The sequence below is a fragment of the Triturus cristatus genome, chromosome 8 (assembly GCF_964204655.1).
Source record: "Triturus cristatus chromosome 8, aTriCri1.1, whole genome shotgun sequence".
Lineage (NCBI taxonomy): Eukaryota > Metazoa > Chordata > Amphibia > Caudata > Salamandridae > Triturus > Triturus cristatus.
In genome coordinates, this window is record NC_140591.1 from 734,720,307 (window position 1) to 734,737,411 (window position 17,105).

The following is a 17,105-nucleotide window of genomic DNA, read 5'->3' on the forward strand; positions in this document are numbered from 1 at the left end:
AGACTTTAGTCCTGTCTATATAGTACATGAGGGCTCTCTTTACATCCAGTGTATGGAGTGCTCTTTCTGCGGCAGTTTGTGGGTTTTGAAAGAAAACAGGCAGTTCAATAGTTTGAGTCATGTGGAACTGCGAGATCACTTTGGGCATGAATTTTGGGTTGGTAAGTAGTACAACCCTGTTTGCGTGAACCTGTATGAATGGCTCTTGAATGGTTAGTGCCTGGAGTTCACTAACTCTCCTCAAAGAAGTGATCGCTACTAGGAAAGCTACTTTCCAGGTGAGGAACTGAATCTCGCATGAGTGTAGAGGTTCGAAGGGTGGACCCATCAGGAGTGTGAGGACCAAGTTGAGGTTCCACATTGGAGCTGGTGGGTGGCTTGGAGGAATTACTCGTTTGAGTCCTTCCAAGAATGCTTTGATGGCAGGCACTCTGAATAGAGAGGTGCTGCCTGGTCTGGAGATAGGCTGATATTGCGGTCAAATGGACACGTATTGAGGTGTATGCCAGATTGCATCGGTATAGGTGTAAGAGGTAACAAATTATGTTTTGGATGGATGCATCTAGCGGGTTAATGTCATTGTTATTGCAATAAATTACGAACCTTTTCCATTTGGCTGCATAGCAAGCTCTGGTAGTGGGTCTTCTAGCTTCCTTAATGATGTCCATACAGTCAGGTGGCAGATTCAGGTAGCCAAACTCTAGGACTTCAGGAGCCAGATTGCCAGGTTCAGCTGTTGCGGATCTGGGTGCTGAATCTCTCCATGGTTCTGCGTCAAATGCGCGGGTTTGATCCGCAGCCTTTGATGCGGCACCACGGAAAGTTCGAGAAAGGTGGTGTACCATGGTTGGCGTGCCCACGTTGGAGCAACCAGGACGAGTGTCAGTGAGTGTTGTCTGAGTTTGCGCGCCACCAGCGGTATCAATGGTGCTGGGGGAAAAGCGTACGCAAATCTGCCGGACCAGTTCATCCATATCGCATTGCCCTGCGACTGCGGATGTGGGAACCTGGCGGCAAAGCTTTGGCATTTTGCGTTTTCGCTTGTGGCGAATAGGTCTATCTCTGGATGACCCCACTGCTGGAAGTACGGTTGGAGTACTGATGGGTGTAACTCCCACTCGTGCATCTGGTGGCTGTGTCTGCTGAGCAGATCCGCCATCTGGTTGTCCTTGCCGGGGAAGTGTTCCGCCATGAGGAACATGTTCCTCTTAATGGCCCACTTCCACATGCTCTGAGCCAGATGAGACAACTGTGGAGAGTGCGTTCCTCCCTGCTTTTGTATGTAGTACATGGCGGTCATGTTCTCCGTCCGGATCAACACGACCTTGTTGCACAGATGTACTTTGAATGCCTTCATGGCTAGGAAGATTGCCATCAGTTCCAGAAGGTTGATGTGCATCTTCTTTTGTTGTGTTGTCCATAGTCCCTGCACTGTGTAATTGAGTACATGAGCTCCCCATCCCTGGAGAGACGCGTCCGCTGTCAGTATTATTTGTGGAACAGGCTCTTGGAACGGTCGGCCCTTGCAAAGGTTTTGTGGGTTCCACCAATGCAGAGAGTTGTATGCCCGACCGCTCACCAACACTAGGTCTTTCAGTTGCCCGTGAGCCTGATTCCATTGACGTGCTAAGCACTCCTGAAGCGGGCGCATATGTAGTCTCGCGTGTGGGACTATGAAGATGCAGGAGGCCATCATGCCTATCAACTGCATGAACACTCGCGCAGGAAGGGAGTGTTGTGGTTTGAACTTGGAAATCAGCATTTGTATGCTGTTGATCCTCACTAAATTTGGCTGAGCTGTGGCTGCCAGAGTGTCTATGGTCGCACCTAGGTACTGTTGTACGTGTGCGGGTTGGAGATGTGATTTTGGGTAATTTAGTGAGAACCCCAGACTGTGAAGAAGGTGAATGGTGTGGGACATGTGGCTGGCACATTGCTGGGCTGACTTTGCCTGAACAAGCCAGTCGTCCAGGTAAGGGTAGACGTGAATGTGTTGCCTCCGTAGATGTGCAGCCACAGTAGCTAGGCACTTTGTGAAAACTCTGGGTGCTGTTGTCACGCCGAAGGGGAGAACCTTGAATTGGTAGTGCTGCCCTTGAATAGTGAACCTGAGATATTTTCTGTGTGAGGAGTGAATGAGTATGTGGAAATATGCGTCTTTGAGATCTAGCGTGGCTAGGAAGTCTCCCTGTTTGAGCAGCGGGAGGACTTGTTGTAGGGTGAGCATGTGGAAATGCTCTGACAGAATGTAGCGGTTGAGGGGTCTCAGGTCTAGTATAGGTCTGAGTGACCCGTCCTTTTTTGGTATTAAGAAGTACAGGGAGTATATCCCCATGCCTTGCTCGTGGACGGGTACGACCTCTATTGCGCCTTTTTCCAGCATACTTAGTACTTCCTGCTGTAAGAGCGCTAAGTGCTCTGAGGACATAGGACGGTGTTTTGGCGGTATTGTGGGTGGAGTGGAGGTTAATTCTAGGCAGTAACCGTGTTTGATAATATCTTTGACCCACCTGTCTGTGGTGATGGAGTTCCACGTGGACAGGAACCGTTGTAGCCTTCCCCCCACAGGTGTTATGTGGTCGGGAGGAAGGGAGAGGGCGTCACTGTTTGTTCTTGGGGGAGGACCTGGTATTGCCGTATCCGCGTCCTCTGCCCTTTGTGCTGGAGCCACGATACCCACCCCGGGTGTTTTTATCGTAGGTACTTTGTGTGTTGCCCTTGTTGTAGGTTTGCTGTGACCCCTGTCCTCTGCCTGCTCCTCTATTCCCGGGGCGACGAAAGGAGCCACTCCGAAAGGTCTGTGTTTGGAGAGCCCCCATGGACTTTGCAGTGTCTGTGTCCTTTTTTATTTTCTCTAGGGTGGCGTCAACTTCCGGCCCGAATAAGTAGTCGGGGTTGACCGGCTGATTGAGAATGTTATTTTGAACCTCAGGTTTGAATCCGGAGATTCGTAACCAGGCGTGTCGTCGTAGCATGACGCTGGTGTTTATTGCTCTGGTGTAACGCCCTGAACGTCTCAGGATCGTTTAACAGACACGATAATGAGGACGCAACCACTTGTGAAGGGTTAGTTATTTTATGAAGGCAAAAACAATACAACGAATAAACAAAAGTTATAGTCACTGGAATCCTCCAGGCTAAGTACGTTACCAGCCCACAGCACGGATGGTCCTAACCGTCCTCTGCATATACGCCGATCCCGGCGTATGCCAACAGAGGGCAGAAATGAAATGGCCGACAATGCCAATCGGTAGGCTGTGAGGGACACGACGAGTGTTGGGGAGAATCGAGGAGTCAGGGAAACACCCAGCCGGGGTCTCTACCTGAAGGGAGCAGCCGCTCAACCTCTTCCTCCGACTGCACCGGGACGCGGAGTCACCTCCTGGTGATGCGTCACCGATACCCCAATCAAAAGCAAGAAGACTGAACCGAGAGCAGCCGCTCGATCGATCCTGTGGACTTCCGAGTCTGTAACGCGGCAAACACCTCCTGGTGTGCGTTACAGCTGGCAGTCCCTGTATCTCTGGTCGGGCTGGGAGTTACGACTCCAACCAGCAAAAGCGCCACTGCGCTTTGACTCAGCCGAGTCAAAAAGCGAAGCTCAATGGTTGACCGGTAGAGCTTCCGGGTCCTTCACAGGTGACGATGGGGCAAGACACGGCCCAGGGAGTAACGACTCGACCTACCTCCGTTCTTGCCTTACTGGAGCACCACTCCGGAACACTGCTCTTCACGAAGCAGGTACGTCGGTGTAAACACAATATCCGACAGCCTTGTACCTCCCGGTTCCTCCCTTTATAGGGCGTGTTTTCCTTGAGTTATGTAACAGCTCTCCTGTTTACATAAGGGCGTGTTTTCCCTTGAGTTATGTAACAGCTCTCCTGTTTACATAAGGGCGTGTTTTCCCTTGAGTTATGTAACAGCTCTCCTGTTTACATAAGGGCGTGTTTTCCTTGAGTTATGTAACAGCTCTCCTGTTTACATAACCTCTCAACCGCTAAGCATCCTGGGAGATGTAGTCCGTTTACGCTGGTTACCGTTTTCCTCCCCTCGCATGACAGGAATTCTTGACAGTACATCCTCCCTCTCAGCGGCTCCCCACGGGTCCAGCGCTGGCAGGAAAACGCCGATGGAACAAGGAGACCAAGCGCGGAGCATGAACCCCTTCAGCCGGTTCCCATGATTGCTCCTCCGGGCCATAGCCTTTCCACGCAACCAGGTACCACAGCTTCCCCCTGCGCCATTTGGACGCCCGTATGCCCGACACTTCATACTCCACCTCCGACTCCACGCATACCGGCCTAGGTGTCCCAGACGGCTTGGAGGGTGCTGGTTTGAGCAATGATACATGAAAGACAGGGTGTATCCGCAATGACTGGGGCAAGCACACCTTCACGTTCACGGGACCCATACACTTGGTAATGCGATAGGGGCCCATGTACTTGGGATGGAACACACTGTTCTTTCGAAACCTCATGTTTCTTGTGGATATCCAGACGTAGTCTCCAGTGCGGTACAGTGGCCCGGGCCTTCTCTTCCTGTCGGCCGCAGCCTTGTATCGTCTCTTGGCCTCTATTAGGACAGCCCTTGAGCGCATCAACGTGTCTTTTATGTGTGCCACCCTGTCCGCTGTGGCGGGAATTCTGTCCTCTCTGAACGGATGTAGAAATGGCAAGAACCTGGGATGTTGGCCATAGTTGCTATAGAACGGAGATGACTGTGTGGAGCTGTGAGTGGCGTTGTTATAGGCTATCTCTGCAACCCATAGCAAGTCGACCCATTCTTCCCTGCCCTGGTCCACAAAACATCGCAGATACTGTTTGAGCGTTTGGTTCAGGCGCTCGGTTTGGCCGTCCGTTTGAGGGTGGTAGCTGGTGGACAGGGCGGTCTTAACATGCAGCGCAGTGCACCAAGTCTTCCAGAATTGCGCAGTAAACTGCGACCCCCGGTCCGACACGATCACCCCAGGTAATCCATGCAGTCGTACCACATTCTTTAGGAGTAGTGACGCCAATTCCCCGGCCGTAGGGACTCTCTTGCAGGGGATGAAGTGCCCCATTTTCGTCAAGTAATCCACCACCACCAGTATTGCCGTCATCCCCTGGTCTACCGGTAGGCCCACCACGAAGTCCAGTGATATGCTATCCCATGGTCTATCCGGGGTCGGAAGTGGATGTAAGAGCCCTTGGGTTCGGCCATGGTCGGCCTTCATGGTAGCACACGTAGGACACTCCTGTCCCCACCTCCTGACATCCACTCTCATGGTTGGCCACCAGAAATGCCGTCCCATGCTAGCCACCGTTTTTTCAAAGCCCAAATGACCTGCGCATGGAGAGTCATGGCACCAGATGAATGCTTGTTTCCTTAGCCTAGGCGTGGGTATCAACAGGCACCTGCCCTTCAGGGGTATCCCGTCCTTCAGCTGCCATTCTCTGTGACTGAGGAGCCACCTCCGCCATGCGAATGACCTGATCCCTCTCTTTATTCCCCTCAGGAAAGTATCCGGTTGGATAACCCCCAATACCATCCTCGGGGAAATGATGGAACGCTCGGTCGCAGGCAATGGTTCCTTAACTGCAGATTGACGGGACAGGGCGTCCGCCTTCCGGTTTTCCGTCCCCGGCCGATATGTGATGCGGAAGTTGAACCCCGCAAAGAAGATCATCCACCGCAGCTGCCTGGGAGAAAGGTGTCTTGTGGCCGTCATGAACTGTAGATTCCGATGGTCCGTGTACACCGATACCACATGTCTTGCCCCCATCAACCAATGCCTCCATTCGGTGAAGGCGTCCTTGATTGCGAGAAGCTCCTTCTCCGCAATATGGTAGTTGCGTTCGGCGTCGTTGAGTTTGCGGGACATGTACGCAACGGGATGAAGCACCCCTGTGTCGTGGTTGCGTTGGGACAAGATAGCCCCCAGCGCCACATCCGAAGCGTCCGCTTCCACCACGTAGGGGAGATCCGGATCGGGGTGAGCCAACACCGGCGCCTTACCAAAGGCGCTTTTCAGGGCCTCAAAGGCTGTGTTCGCTTCAGGGGACCAGACAAACTCCTTGGACTTCCTCAGTAGCTGTGTGATTGGGGCCACCAATCCTGAAAATCCATCTATAAACCGCCTGTAAAAGTTGGCGAAGCCAATGAAACTTTGGACGTCCTTCACGCTTTGGGGCACCGGCCATTCTTTCACCGCCTTGATCTTTCGTTCTGCCATCTCCTGTCCCTCTGGACTCAGCATCACTCCGAGGAATTCCACGGACGTGACGTGGAAGTCACACTTGCTGAGTTTACAAAACAGCTTGTTTTCCCTCAGCTTTTGGAGCACAGCATTGACGTGGTGTACGTGCTCTTCCACACTGGACGAGTAGATGAGGATGTCGTCGATATATACGACCACGTAGATATCCAACTCCTCTCTGAATACCTCATTCAAAAAGTACTGAAAGGCTGCCGGGGCGTTGCACAGACCGAACGGCATGACGAGGTACTCAAAAAGGCCGAACCTGGTCTTAAAGGCGGTCTTCCACTCGTCTCCGTCCCTCATGCGCACCAGATGGTATGCCCCTTTCAAATCCAACTTGGTGTAGATACGAGCTTTCTTGACCTGTTCCAGCAGTACACTGATGAGAGGCAAGGGGTACCGATTCTTTATGGTTATCGCATTCAATGCCCTAAAGTCCACACAGGCTCTCAGCTCCCCATTAGCTTTCGGGATGAAGAAGAGTGGCGAGGCGGCCGGAGACTTGGACGGGCGGATGAATCCTAGCTTGAGGAGTTTATCCAGGTACCCCCGGAGATGCACGTTTTCAGGCTCCGTCAGGGCATACAGCCTGCCGCTGGGAACGCTGGCCCCTGGCACCAGGTCGATCTGGCAGTCAAACTGTCTATGTGGTGGTAGCACTTCCGCCTTCACCTCATCAAATACATCCTCAAAACTGTGATAAGCCTGGGGGAGAGCCACATCTTTTTCTGCCGCTGTAGCCACCGTCTGACTCCCGCTCTCATCTGCGTCAAGGGATTCCGTTCTTTTTCCACAATGCAGGATGCAATACGGTGACGTCATTTCGACGCGATGTGTTGGCCAATCCACAGAGGGGTTGTGTTTCTGTAGCCACGGCAATCCCAATATGACGCCATATTGGGGCGCTCGGATGATGTTAAAATCGATTTGTTCCAAATGGTTCCTCCCATATCTCATCGGAAGGACCCCCGTGTGCTGCCCGATGGGCCCCGTCACCAATCGCCTTCCGTCTACAGCATAGACGTCTTCGGGTACAGCTTTGGGAAGAAGCACTAGCCCTAGCCTGCATGCCTCGTTGTGGTCCATAAACATGTCAGTGGCCCCTGAATCCACCATGGCCACAACGGGTATCCACTGGTCATGCACTCCCACGTGCACCGTGAGAAACAGGTGTCGGTGTCCCTTAGTGACCGAGTTGGAGAGTGAAGGGATGGATGAGTGACTCCGAGATGCCCCTTCTTTGGTCTGGGAGTCCTCTAGTTTTCCGCCGGTATGTCCACCACGGCTGTTACCGACCGGTTGGCCCGATAACGTGACGTCTTCGGTTTGGCAGGGCATTCACGTACGTAGTGGCCTTTTTTGCCACAATATAGGCACAATCCTTGTTTACGGCGTGACTCTTTCTCCGTGGCTGTGAGGCTCGCTCGTATTGCGCCGATGTCCATGGGTTCTCCCTTGGATGCGGTGGAAGTTTCAGGACTTCCCACCGTCACATAGGATGGAAGGGATTTTCCTTTTCTCCCATGATCCCCTTTTCTTTCACTCAGCCTATGTTCCAGCCGTAATACCAGGTTGATAAGGCCCTCGCATGTCTTGGGTTGAGGGTCAATATGAGCCACGGCGTCTTTGAGCTCATCGCACAGCCCGTGATGGAAGAGCGCCGTCTGTTTAGCAACAGGCCACTTGGTTTCCGCAACTAGCCGTCGGAACGCGTTGAGATACTGCACCAGGTCGTTGGATCCCTGTCTCAACTCAAGCATTTCACGGTCCGCCGTGTACGAGTCAGCCCTTCTGTCGAATACCTTCAGGAATTCCTCGCGAAAAGCACCCCAATCACATAAGATGGGGTCGTCCCTGCTCACCAGAGGTACGGCCCATTGTGCCGCGTTTCCAGCCAAATAGGAAATAAGGAAAGCCACACGAGCCTGACTCGTGGGGAACGCCTTTGGTTTGCACGATAAATGTAGCGCCACTTGTGTGAGGAATACCTGCACTGTGTTAGGATCCCCACTGTACCTCTCTGATGTTGCCAAGGGGATGGCTACCGGCATTTCCACTACTACCGCAGGGGTCTGGTTCGTGAGGGAGGTGCTGGGCGTGAGCGGGTCCAATTGGATAGCATCCAGTCTGGCTTTTACATCGGCTGTTTCTTGCCTAGAGGCAGCCACTTCAACTTGCACGGTCGCTAAAGCAGCCAGCACATCATCAAGTGTTGCCATGTCTGTTATCGACCGGGAGACAGTTAGTGTTATTACGGTCGGATATTTTGTAACGCCCTGAACGTCTCAGGATCGTTTAACAGACACGATAATGAGGACGCAACCACTTGTGAAGGGTTAGTTATTTTAATGAAGGCAAAAACAATACAACGAATAAACAAAAGTTATAGTCACTGGAATCCTCCAGGCTAAGTACGTTACCAGCCCACAGCACGGATGGTCCTAACCGTCCTCTGCATATACGCCGATCCCGGCGTATGCCAACAGAGGGCAGAAATGAAATGGCCGACAATGCCAATCGGTAGGCTGTGAGGGGCACGACGAGTGTTGGGGAGAATCGAGGAGTCAGGGAAACACCCAGCCGGGGTCTCTACCTGAAGGGAGCAGCCGCTCAACCTCTTCCTCCGACTGCACCGGGACGCGGAGTCACCTCCTGGTGATGCGTCACCGATACCCCAATCAAAAGCAAGAAGACTGAACCGAGAGCAGCCGCTCGATCGATCCTGTGGACTTCCGAGTCTGTAACGCGGCAAACACCTCCTGGTGTGCGTTACAGCTGGCAGTCCCTGTATCTCTGGTCGGGCTGGGAGTTACGACTCCAACCAGCAAAAGCGCCACTGCGCTTTGACTCAGCCGAGTCAAAAAGCGAAGCTCAATGGTTGACCGGTAGAGCTTCCGGGTCCTTCACAGGTGACGATGGGGCAAGACACGGCCCAGGGAGTAACGACTCGACCTACCTCCGTTCTTGCCTTACTGGAGCACCACTCCGGAACACTGCTCTTCACGAAGCAGGTACGTCGGTGTAAACACAATATCCGACAGCCTTGTACCTCCCGGTTCCTCCCTTTATAGGGCGTGTTTTCCTTGAGTTATGTAACAGCTCTCCTGTTTACATAAGGGCGTGTTTTCCCTTGAGTTATGTAACAGCTCTCCTGTTTACATAAGGGCGTGTTTTCCCTTGAGTTATGTAACAGCTCTCCTGTTTACATAAGGGCGTGTTTTCCTTGAGTTATGTAACAGCTCTCCTGTTTACATAACCTCTCAACCGCTAAGCATCCTGGGAGATGTAGTCCGTTTACGCTGGTTACCGTTTTCCTCCCCTCGCATGACAGGAATTCATGACATCTGGCAGCTGTATCTGCGTCATCCAGTGCACACTTAATGGATGCGTTTGTGAGGAGTTGTCCCTCCCTGATGAGGATCTCTGCTCCCTCTTTGTATTGGTCAGGGAGATGTTGGAGTAGGGTTTCTAATGTGTCATAGTGTGCGCGATCGTAGCGAGCTAGGAGCGCCTGTGTATTGGCAATACGCCATATGTTAGCTGCCTGGGCTGCCACCCGTTTGCCGGAGGTCTCTAGCACCTTGGACTCTTTGTCCGGGGGAGGAGCATCCCCAGTTGTTTGCGAGTGTGCCCGTTTGCGAGCATTTGCGACTACGATGGAATCTAGAGGCAACTGGCCTCTAATGTACGTAGGGTCCCCAGGCGCGGACCTATAATTTTTGTCGATCCTGGGGTTTATCACTCTTGCCGTGGTGGGTTCTTTGAAAATGTCCTTTGCTGGTTTGAGGACACCTTTTAGCATGGGTAGAGTTTTGATATTCCTTTCTGAGGATGCGAAAGTATCCATTAGAAAATCGTCCTCGATTGTGTCAGAGTGGAGTTGCACACCATGATTTTCCGCAGCACGTTCAATTAGGGCGTTGAATGCGGCAGTGTCCTCTGTGGGAGACGTTTTTGCGCCATAGAGCTGCGTGTCCTGTGTATCCATAGGTGCACCTGTGTCTACAGGGTCATCCCAAGCCTGGTCAGGGTCCTGTTGGCCCTCAGGGTCCATCCCTCTTGGGTAGGGGATGTCGTCACCCATATAGTCCTCCAAAACGTCGGTTTCGGAGTGTGTCGGGGAGAAGGACTGTGGATCTGGGTAGGAGGTATGGAGACGTTCGTAAAGAACTGGCTCCGAATCCGCTGGCAGCTTTTTCTTTAGCGGGATCCGGTAGGAGTCCAAAGCGTGTTCGGAAGATATTCTCCGCTTGTGGAGTATAATTCTGCCGGTGTCGGCATCGATGATGTGAGATGGTGACGTCTCCGTAGGAGAGCATTCGGCAGGTGTGATCCTAGTTTGGGTGACACGAGTTCTTATTTCAAACATTTTTGGCGCCGTGGATGGCGGCAGGCCAAAAGTGATATGAGGTGTCGCTGGAGAAGCTTTTTGAGCTTTTTTCGGCTCTGGGCCCGACGTGTCCTGGAGGGCTGCCTTTTCTTTGATGCGTTGCAAGGATTCTGCAACTTGTCGCACCTGGAGCGCCGACGGTTGCTTGGCGCCGAGCGGTTCAGTAGAGGCAGGCGTGGGCTTCTTCGGGGCCACGGGGTCATCGAGTCGAGGAGAGGCGGTAGCCGTTGATGGCGTCGATGATTGTGCCTTAGGTGCTGCTTTCGAAGGGGTGTGCGACGCAGCGGCCATTTTGACCTTCGTGGCCGGAGCCGATTGTTTCGGTGCCTGGTGCCGAGGCGGTTTGTCGGTGCCGATGGCCTTTTTCCGTGTGTCGGCGCCGACGTCTGCTGCTGCGAGTTCGGCACCGAAGTCCCGTTTGGTGCGGTCGGTGCCGACGGGTTTTGCTGGCGTCGAAGGTGTAGTGGGCTTCGATCCGACCAGTACCACTTTCAGTTTCGGTTTCTGTGGAACCGACACGACTTTTGGTTTCGGTTTCGATGAAGGGAAACCAGCCGGTTTGGGTCCTAATGGCTGTCGCTGAATGTCCGAGGCCGGGCCCGAGGGCGGGGCCGAAGAATCGCGAGATAGGTCTTGGGTAAGGCCCGAAGGCGATCCCTCGACCGGAGCCATAGACTGACGCACTGGGATATCCTCCGTCTGTACGGGTAGGCCTTGCTCGTCACCGGAGCCACTTTCTTCGGCCCCTAAGGCCTCATCGTAGTCTCCTACCTCGGTGTCGTCTTCATCTCTGTGAAAGAGTTGTTCTTCGATGTCTTCCGATCCGGAATCGTGTTCGGAAGCGAGGCTGGAGGGCAGGTTCTCCACGCCTTCTACATCTTCGTCCTCGGCGCTGAAGATGTTGGTCGAGGCCGGTGCCGCTTGCTGCGCTTCAAGTCTCGCCGTTCGTCGATTCCGAAGGGTCTTCTTGGATCGGAATCGGGCACAGGCCATACATGTGGATTCGTCGTGATCCGGTGAAAGGCATTTGTTGCACACCGGGTGGACGTCGATATGGGGATATTTCGCATTGCAAACAGGACACCGCTTGAATGGTGTCCTCGATTCCATCGTCGATGGTGTCGATGGTCGATGCGAAAAAGTTGTTTTTGAAGTTAATAAACTAACAAGTAACTGTCGATACCGATCGGGAACAGTACCGACGCGAACTAAAGGCCTTTTGGCCTGAAAAAAGTTTTTCCTAACTTGAGTCAAGATAATCACATCCGAACCCAATGGCGGAAAAAAACAATCTGAGGATGGAGAGGATGCCCATGCGCACTATGGTCCAGGGGAGGAGTCACCAATCTCAGGATACTTCGAAGACTCTTCCAGGACAACAACGTGCAAACATCCGGACCCAACACTAGGCGGCGATCTATGCACAGATATGAATGTCAGCAGCCCTACATGCCAAGAACAGATGCATACTGGTAAGTAGCATATTCATTTTTCTCTCCTCCTTTCATGAAGTACACATACAGATATGAATTCAGCAGCCCACATGCCTCGAACACAAAGGGAACAAACTCTACAATACAATTGTTGGACTCTTAAGGCACTTCCTTTTGGGTTTTTTCTGTTTTAATGTATTTATGGTTTTGGAGTAGTTTGACCATTAGAGGGGTGAGTGCAAACCACTATTACCTTGTGAAATTAGCACCTGTGCAGCTGTCTTTAGACAGAACTACTCTTGCTTTGGGTTTACCCGATCTGGCTACCGGCAAACTTTATGTCCGCCTAATTTTCAAAGGCCACATTGGAGATCAGCGGCTTGCACTTCAGCGCTTTGAGTCCTCTACTCCCTTACATGCGCTCGGCTACCTTCCTGGGTTCTTATCTACACTTTTCTGGGATACCTCTCCGCTACATTCCCCAGTGGCATATTTTGGGGCTCGGACAGGGGGATCTCCTGCAAAGCTCACATGAAAGGCCCCCTCCGCAACTTCCAGTAGCCCACACCCTGCTGCTACACAAATCTTGACATTGGTTCAGAGAGGCGAATTTTGCACTGCAACAAGAGTCAGATGAAGAGAGTTTCTGTTCACTGTATTTTAGATCAACAAATTCACATGTCAAATATCAGTCCAGTGACGCCAGCAGAGTGTACTGAGCCACATTTTAAGCAATCTACAGAGGTCAATGTTTTTTTTTTTCGAAATCCAAAGGCATAGAGAGGGATATTCTTGGAAAGTATTTTTCTCCTGAGTGGTACACATCAATATCTCAACCTTGACATGTTTCTAACCCTGAAAATGATTTACAAAATAAAATAGATGTTTGCAGTTACTGCAGCCTCAACGTACCATGATAACAAGGCCACAGGTCTTAGTGTTTCAATTGTTTATCATTGTTAGATTTTTGGAGGAGCTCAAGATGTTTAATCGATGACTACTTTGAAAGTCAGTCATGGAGCCAATGTCTGGCAAGTGTGAATAGTGCAAGTGGAATTTCAGCAGAATAGAGAGAATTATTTTCATTTTTATTAGTAAGAAAACACTCCAGTTGCATTTCTACAAAACAGGACACTATGCATCATAATGAAAATAATCCTTCTGATTTCAAAATTTGGTGGCAAAATTCTCACAATCTCTACAAATCCAAATGTAACCAGGGCCTGGCATAAATCCAAGGCAACGAGAAGAGAAGGATCCGGTGGCTGCCAAGTTTCAGCAGTATCAAGCAGCATTAAATCATTAGAGCTCATAGCAATAAAAAAAAAACTTCTTATGGGGCACGATGTTGATGTCTTAACAAATCATTTATTTCTCATAGAAATTTGATTCACCGGGAAACGGGTATCAGCTTACATCGCAATAAATAACTTATCACAAGTGATGAGTAAAATTGTATCATCCAGGCTACAAAAACACAGCATAGCTGTAAACTTAATAAGGTCCGTGCACAGGGTGGTGCCACGTTTAATTCTATAAGCCCTGGTAGACAGGGGAGTTTCTGTTTAGTATGACAGCAGGACTGGTTCTGTTACCTTCAGACAACATGCTCACGGCCTCATCAGTCTGCTGGCCGTTCCCCAGCTCTGCCGTCTTTCTCGGGTTCTGGATGTAGCCCGGGTAGTTGAGAGATGAACCCACAGGAGAAACGAAGCCATTTTCTTGAGCTGTAGAGGTGGACATTGATTCCCACTGAATTTCTTTCTTTCGAAAGTTTAGATCCACATCAACTCCAGTCCAGCCGTAGAAAGCTAGTGTGAAGAGAAAACCCTGCATTGGGTTTAATATTCCCTGCGGGGAGAAAAGAAAGAGTTGAGCTTAGCCCACCATAATGAACTCACGAAGGAAAATCATTTACTCATTTACATGTAATCATTAACCACACATACCCTATAAAAGCAATTGAACTTCAAAACCGATGGAGTGCCACAACCTTAATAAACAACATATTCTTTGTGCTTTAATAAGCATGCCTCCTGTAAAACTCGTGACAATGAAAACAAACAAAATACGTGCAATCCGCTTAAAAAAGAATGACCTGCAAAACATTTTTTGGGGAAGAAAATAAACTCAAAACGAGCTCCACACTGGTAAAACAAAATTGTTTTGATGGTGCACGTGGTCACGTGATTTGCACTTACGTTGCATTATGATAAAAAAAGGTAGTTGTTGCACTCGTTTTGGTGTATGCAGTTTATTACGAGGCGATTTGTTTCGGTTCTGATCACCTGTGGAAGCCTTTGTTGTTCATGCTTCGATTTCAATGGCACGATAGTTACTTATTCCAGCATGATCACATTAAGGGTGTATTGCCACAAGTTTTACATGAGGCATGCTTATTAAAGCGCATTGAATATATTGTTTATGAAGGTTGTGGCACTCATCAGTTTTGAAGTTCTGTTTCTTCTAATGGGGGATGTGCGGTTCTCACACATTATCCGTCAGTTCTTTAATGGAACTCACATGATGAGATTTTTGGAAGTATTATGAAAAGGCTCAATTGCTCGTTATTTGAGGTTTTATGGTTTCTGCAGTATTGATGTCCCTTTTTTATATCACAGTTGAAGGGCTAAACGCCCGAAATGCATTGGGTTTAAAAACTCACGTTAACGTACGAATTGTGAAGTTTGACATGCTCTACAGAAATGCCTAGAGGGGCACTTTATATGCATTAGAATATCGGAATCATGACTTTTGGACATAAACCGTGACGAAGAAAGAAGACAAATAGATGATTAAAAATGGATTTAAATGGATGAAGTGTTGATAAATCGGTTCATGTTTGCATCTTGATGGATGGTTGGCGCATCCTAGGCCCGGTGCAAGTTTATGCACCAGCTTTAGAATGAATCATTAGCAATGTGCCTTGGGGTGGTCCATTTTCCAGGACAGCACACCAAAAACTTGCCGTTGAGCATGTGTTAAAAGAAGTGAAAGATTTTGATTACACTGGAGTGCAGGCCACCATTTATACAGATAGAAAAGTTCTATCATATTGAAACAAGGACTCTTTGAAGCAAAGCCCAGGATGCGACAACCATCAAGCCGGTCCCACTACCTGGGACCGGCGCAGTCCCAGGCAGCGGGTGGGGGGCGATCTATCAAGCGTCACGTCTAGTACCGCATTAAGGTCGCCCCCAAGAACCCAGAGGTATAAAGACAAATAACTACCACAGTTGACAAGTGTGTTTAAAAAGATTCTTGTTCAGTATTAAGTGCGTGGATACACCTGAGAACTATCATGTCCCTATCCAGGGTACCTCTCACTAGCACATATCAGCCTTGTGTAACAACCCTCGAGTCCTGTAGCCCAAGCGGCACATCGCATTTGGCCACACCTCTTCTCCACATGCAAAGGCCGAGTAGGAGGTATGAAATGGTTGGCCTTGACAACACTTATGTAATTTGGAGGTCTCAGCGGCAACCAGATGGAGAAAGACCATATGGACCGGTGCAGCTGGGCTAATATCCTATGCCTTTTTTGTATGGTTCCCATACCCCGTACATTCCGAGTTACTAATTTGCATTTTTCTGTCACTGATGCCTACCAGCTGCCTGTAAGACTGGATACACATCTGGGCACAACGCGCCTGTAGACAGCACACCCTCCCCCCATGATTGTGGTAACCCACTTCAACAGTGTTTAAAAAAACCTTCCCCAAATACTCAGTCCAGCGATTATGAGTCGTTCGACTAAACCTGTAAGAAAAAGCTTAACATTTCAAACTTATATAACCAGGTGCATCTGCTATCGGGGTGCGACCAGCCAGTCCAGATAGGTGTGTTTGGTTTCTTGGGAGGGACCCTACGGGCCCTATCAACTACAAATATGTCTGAGAGCCCTGTGGGAACCACTGTCGTCCTGAACCATTCCTCTATGAACTGGGTGGCTCTTGTTCCTTCTTTGCCCTCTGGAAATCCAATGATGCAGACGTTAGTGTGATAAGCTATTCCCTCCGCATCCTTCACCCCAGTGCTTAATTTGTAAAATATGAAGTCCAGGTGCTCCAATGTTTGTCGGAGGCCACACCCCCTTGTCCCGGCTCCACCCACTTCCTTCACTAGCTCCACCCACTTCCTCTATTGGCTCCACCCACACCCTCAACTGGCACGCAAGCCATAAACCGGAAAAATGTCAAACATGTCCTCAGGCTAGAACGCATGGAAAGGCTACACATAAGTACCCATGCCATAAACCATGGAAATGTCACACATAAGCAAGCACCTAGCCATAAACTGTGGAAATGTTACACTTAAGCCCTCAGGCCAGAAAGCATGGAAATGTCACACATAAGCATCCAGGACAGGGCTAGGCCAAAAACCGTGGAAATGTCACACATAAACATCCATGATCCAGGCAATAAACCATTGAAATGTCACATATAGGCATCCAGCCGGGGTGCGTTGTTAACTTCCAGCCACAGTAAACCAGTGCTTAATTTGTAAAAACATAAGTGCCAGGACCCTTTTCGGAAGGCCATTGCAGCTTGCACCACGCATTTTCCCTTCCTGGCAGTACTGCTAATAGCAGTACGAACACAACTAGTGCACATCACTCACCTAGAAGTGTGACAATTCAGACTATTTTAAGTCACTTAAAGCTATAAAAATGGTGTGACCAGTAGATAGTATTCATATATAATGTATATTAAATTATTAAACATCTGTTGCTGTGCTTAACTCAAAATAAGACAGCGCCGCCAGGTGCCAGACTTTCATAGGTACCGGAATACAGGTGTTGAGAATTAAGTACTGGTACCGAGCACCGGAAAACACCAGCTGAAATTAAGGGCTGGGTGCTGCCCTTACTGCACTGCTTAATTTGTGCCAGTTGTTGCAGGTGGTGGTAACAAGCCCTCGTTTTTGAAGACCTGGACTTATTGTTTAACATCAGACTAACTTTGAGTCAGGGCAGGAGAGAGAAAGGTGAAAAAGATTGAATGGCGGAAGAGAAGGGTAAGGAAACCGAGACACAGGGAGAAAG

The 17,105-nt window shown here is 50.0% G+C and overlaps 1 protein-coding gene across 1 annotated transcript in view; it reads right to left on the minus strand.

The window, feature by feature from the left end:
- The window catches only part of GPR143 (G protein-coupled receptor 143), a 350,633-nt gene that overhangs the window by 214,114 nt on the left and 119,414 nt on the right, over positions 1-17,105 (minus strand). Inside the window, exon 8 of the mRNA XM_085622133.1 lies at positions 13,657-13,912. Coding sequence (XP_085478259.1) covers positions 13,657-13,912 — 256 coding nt within the window. The remainder of the gene's footprint in view (positions 1-13,656; positions 13,913-17,105) is intronic.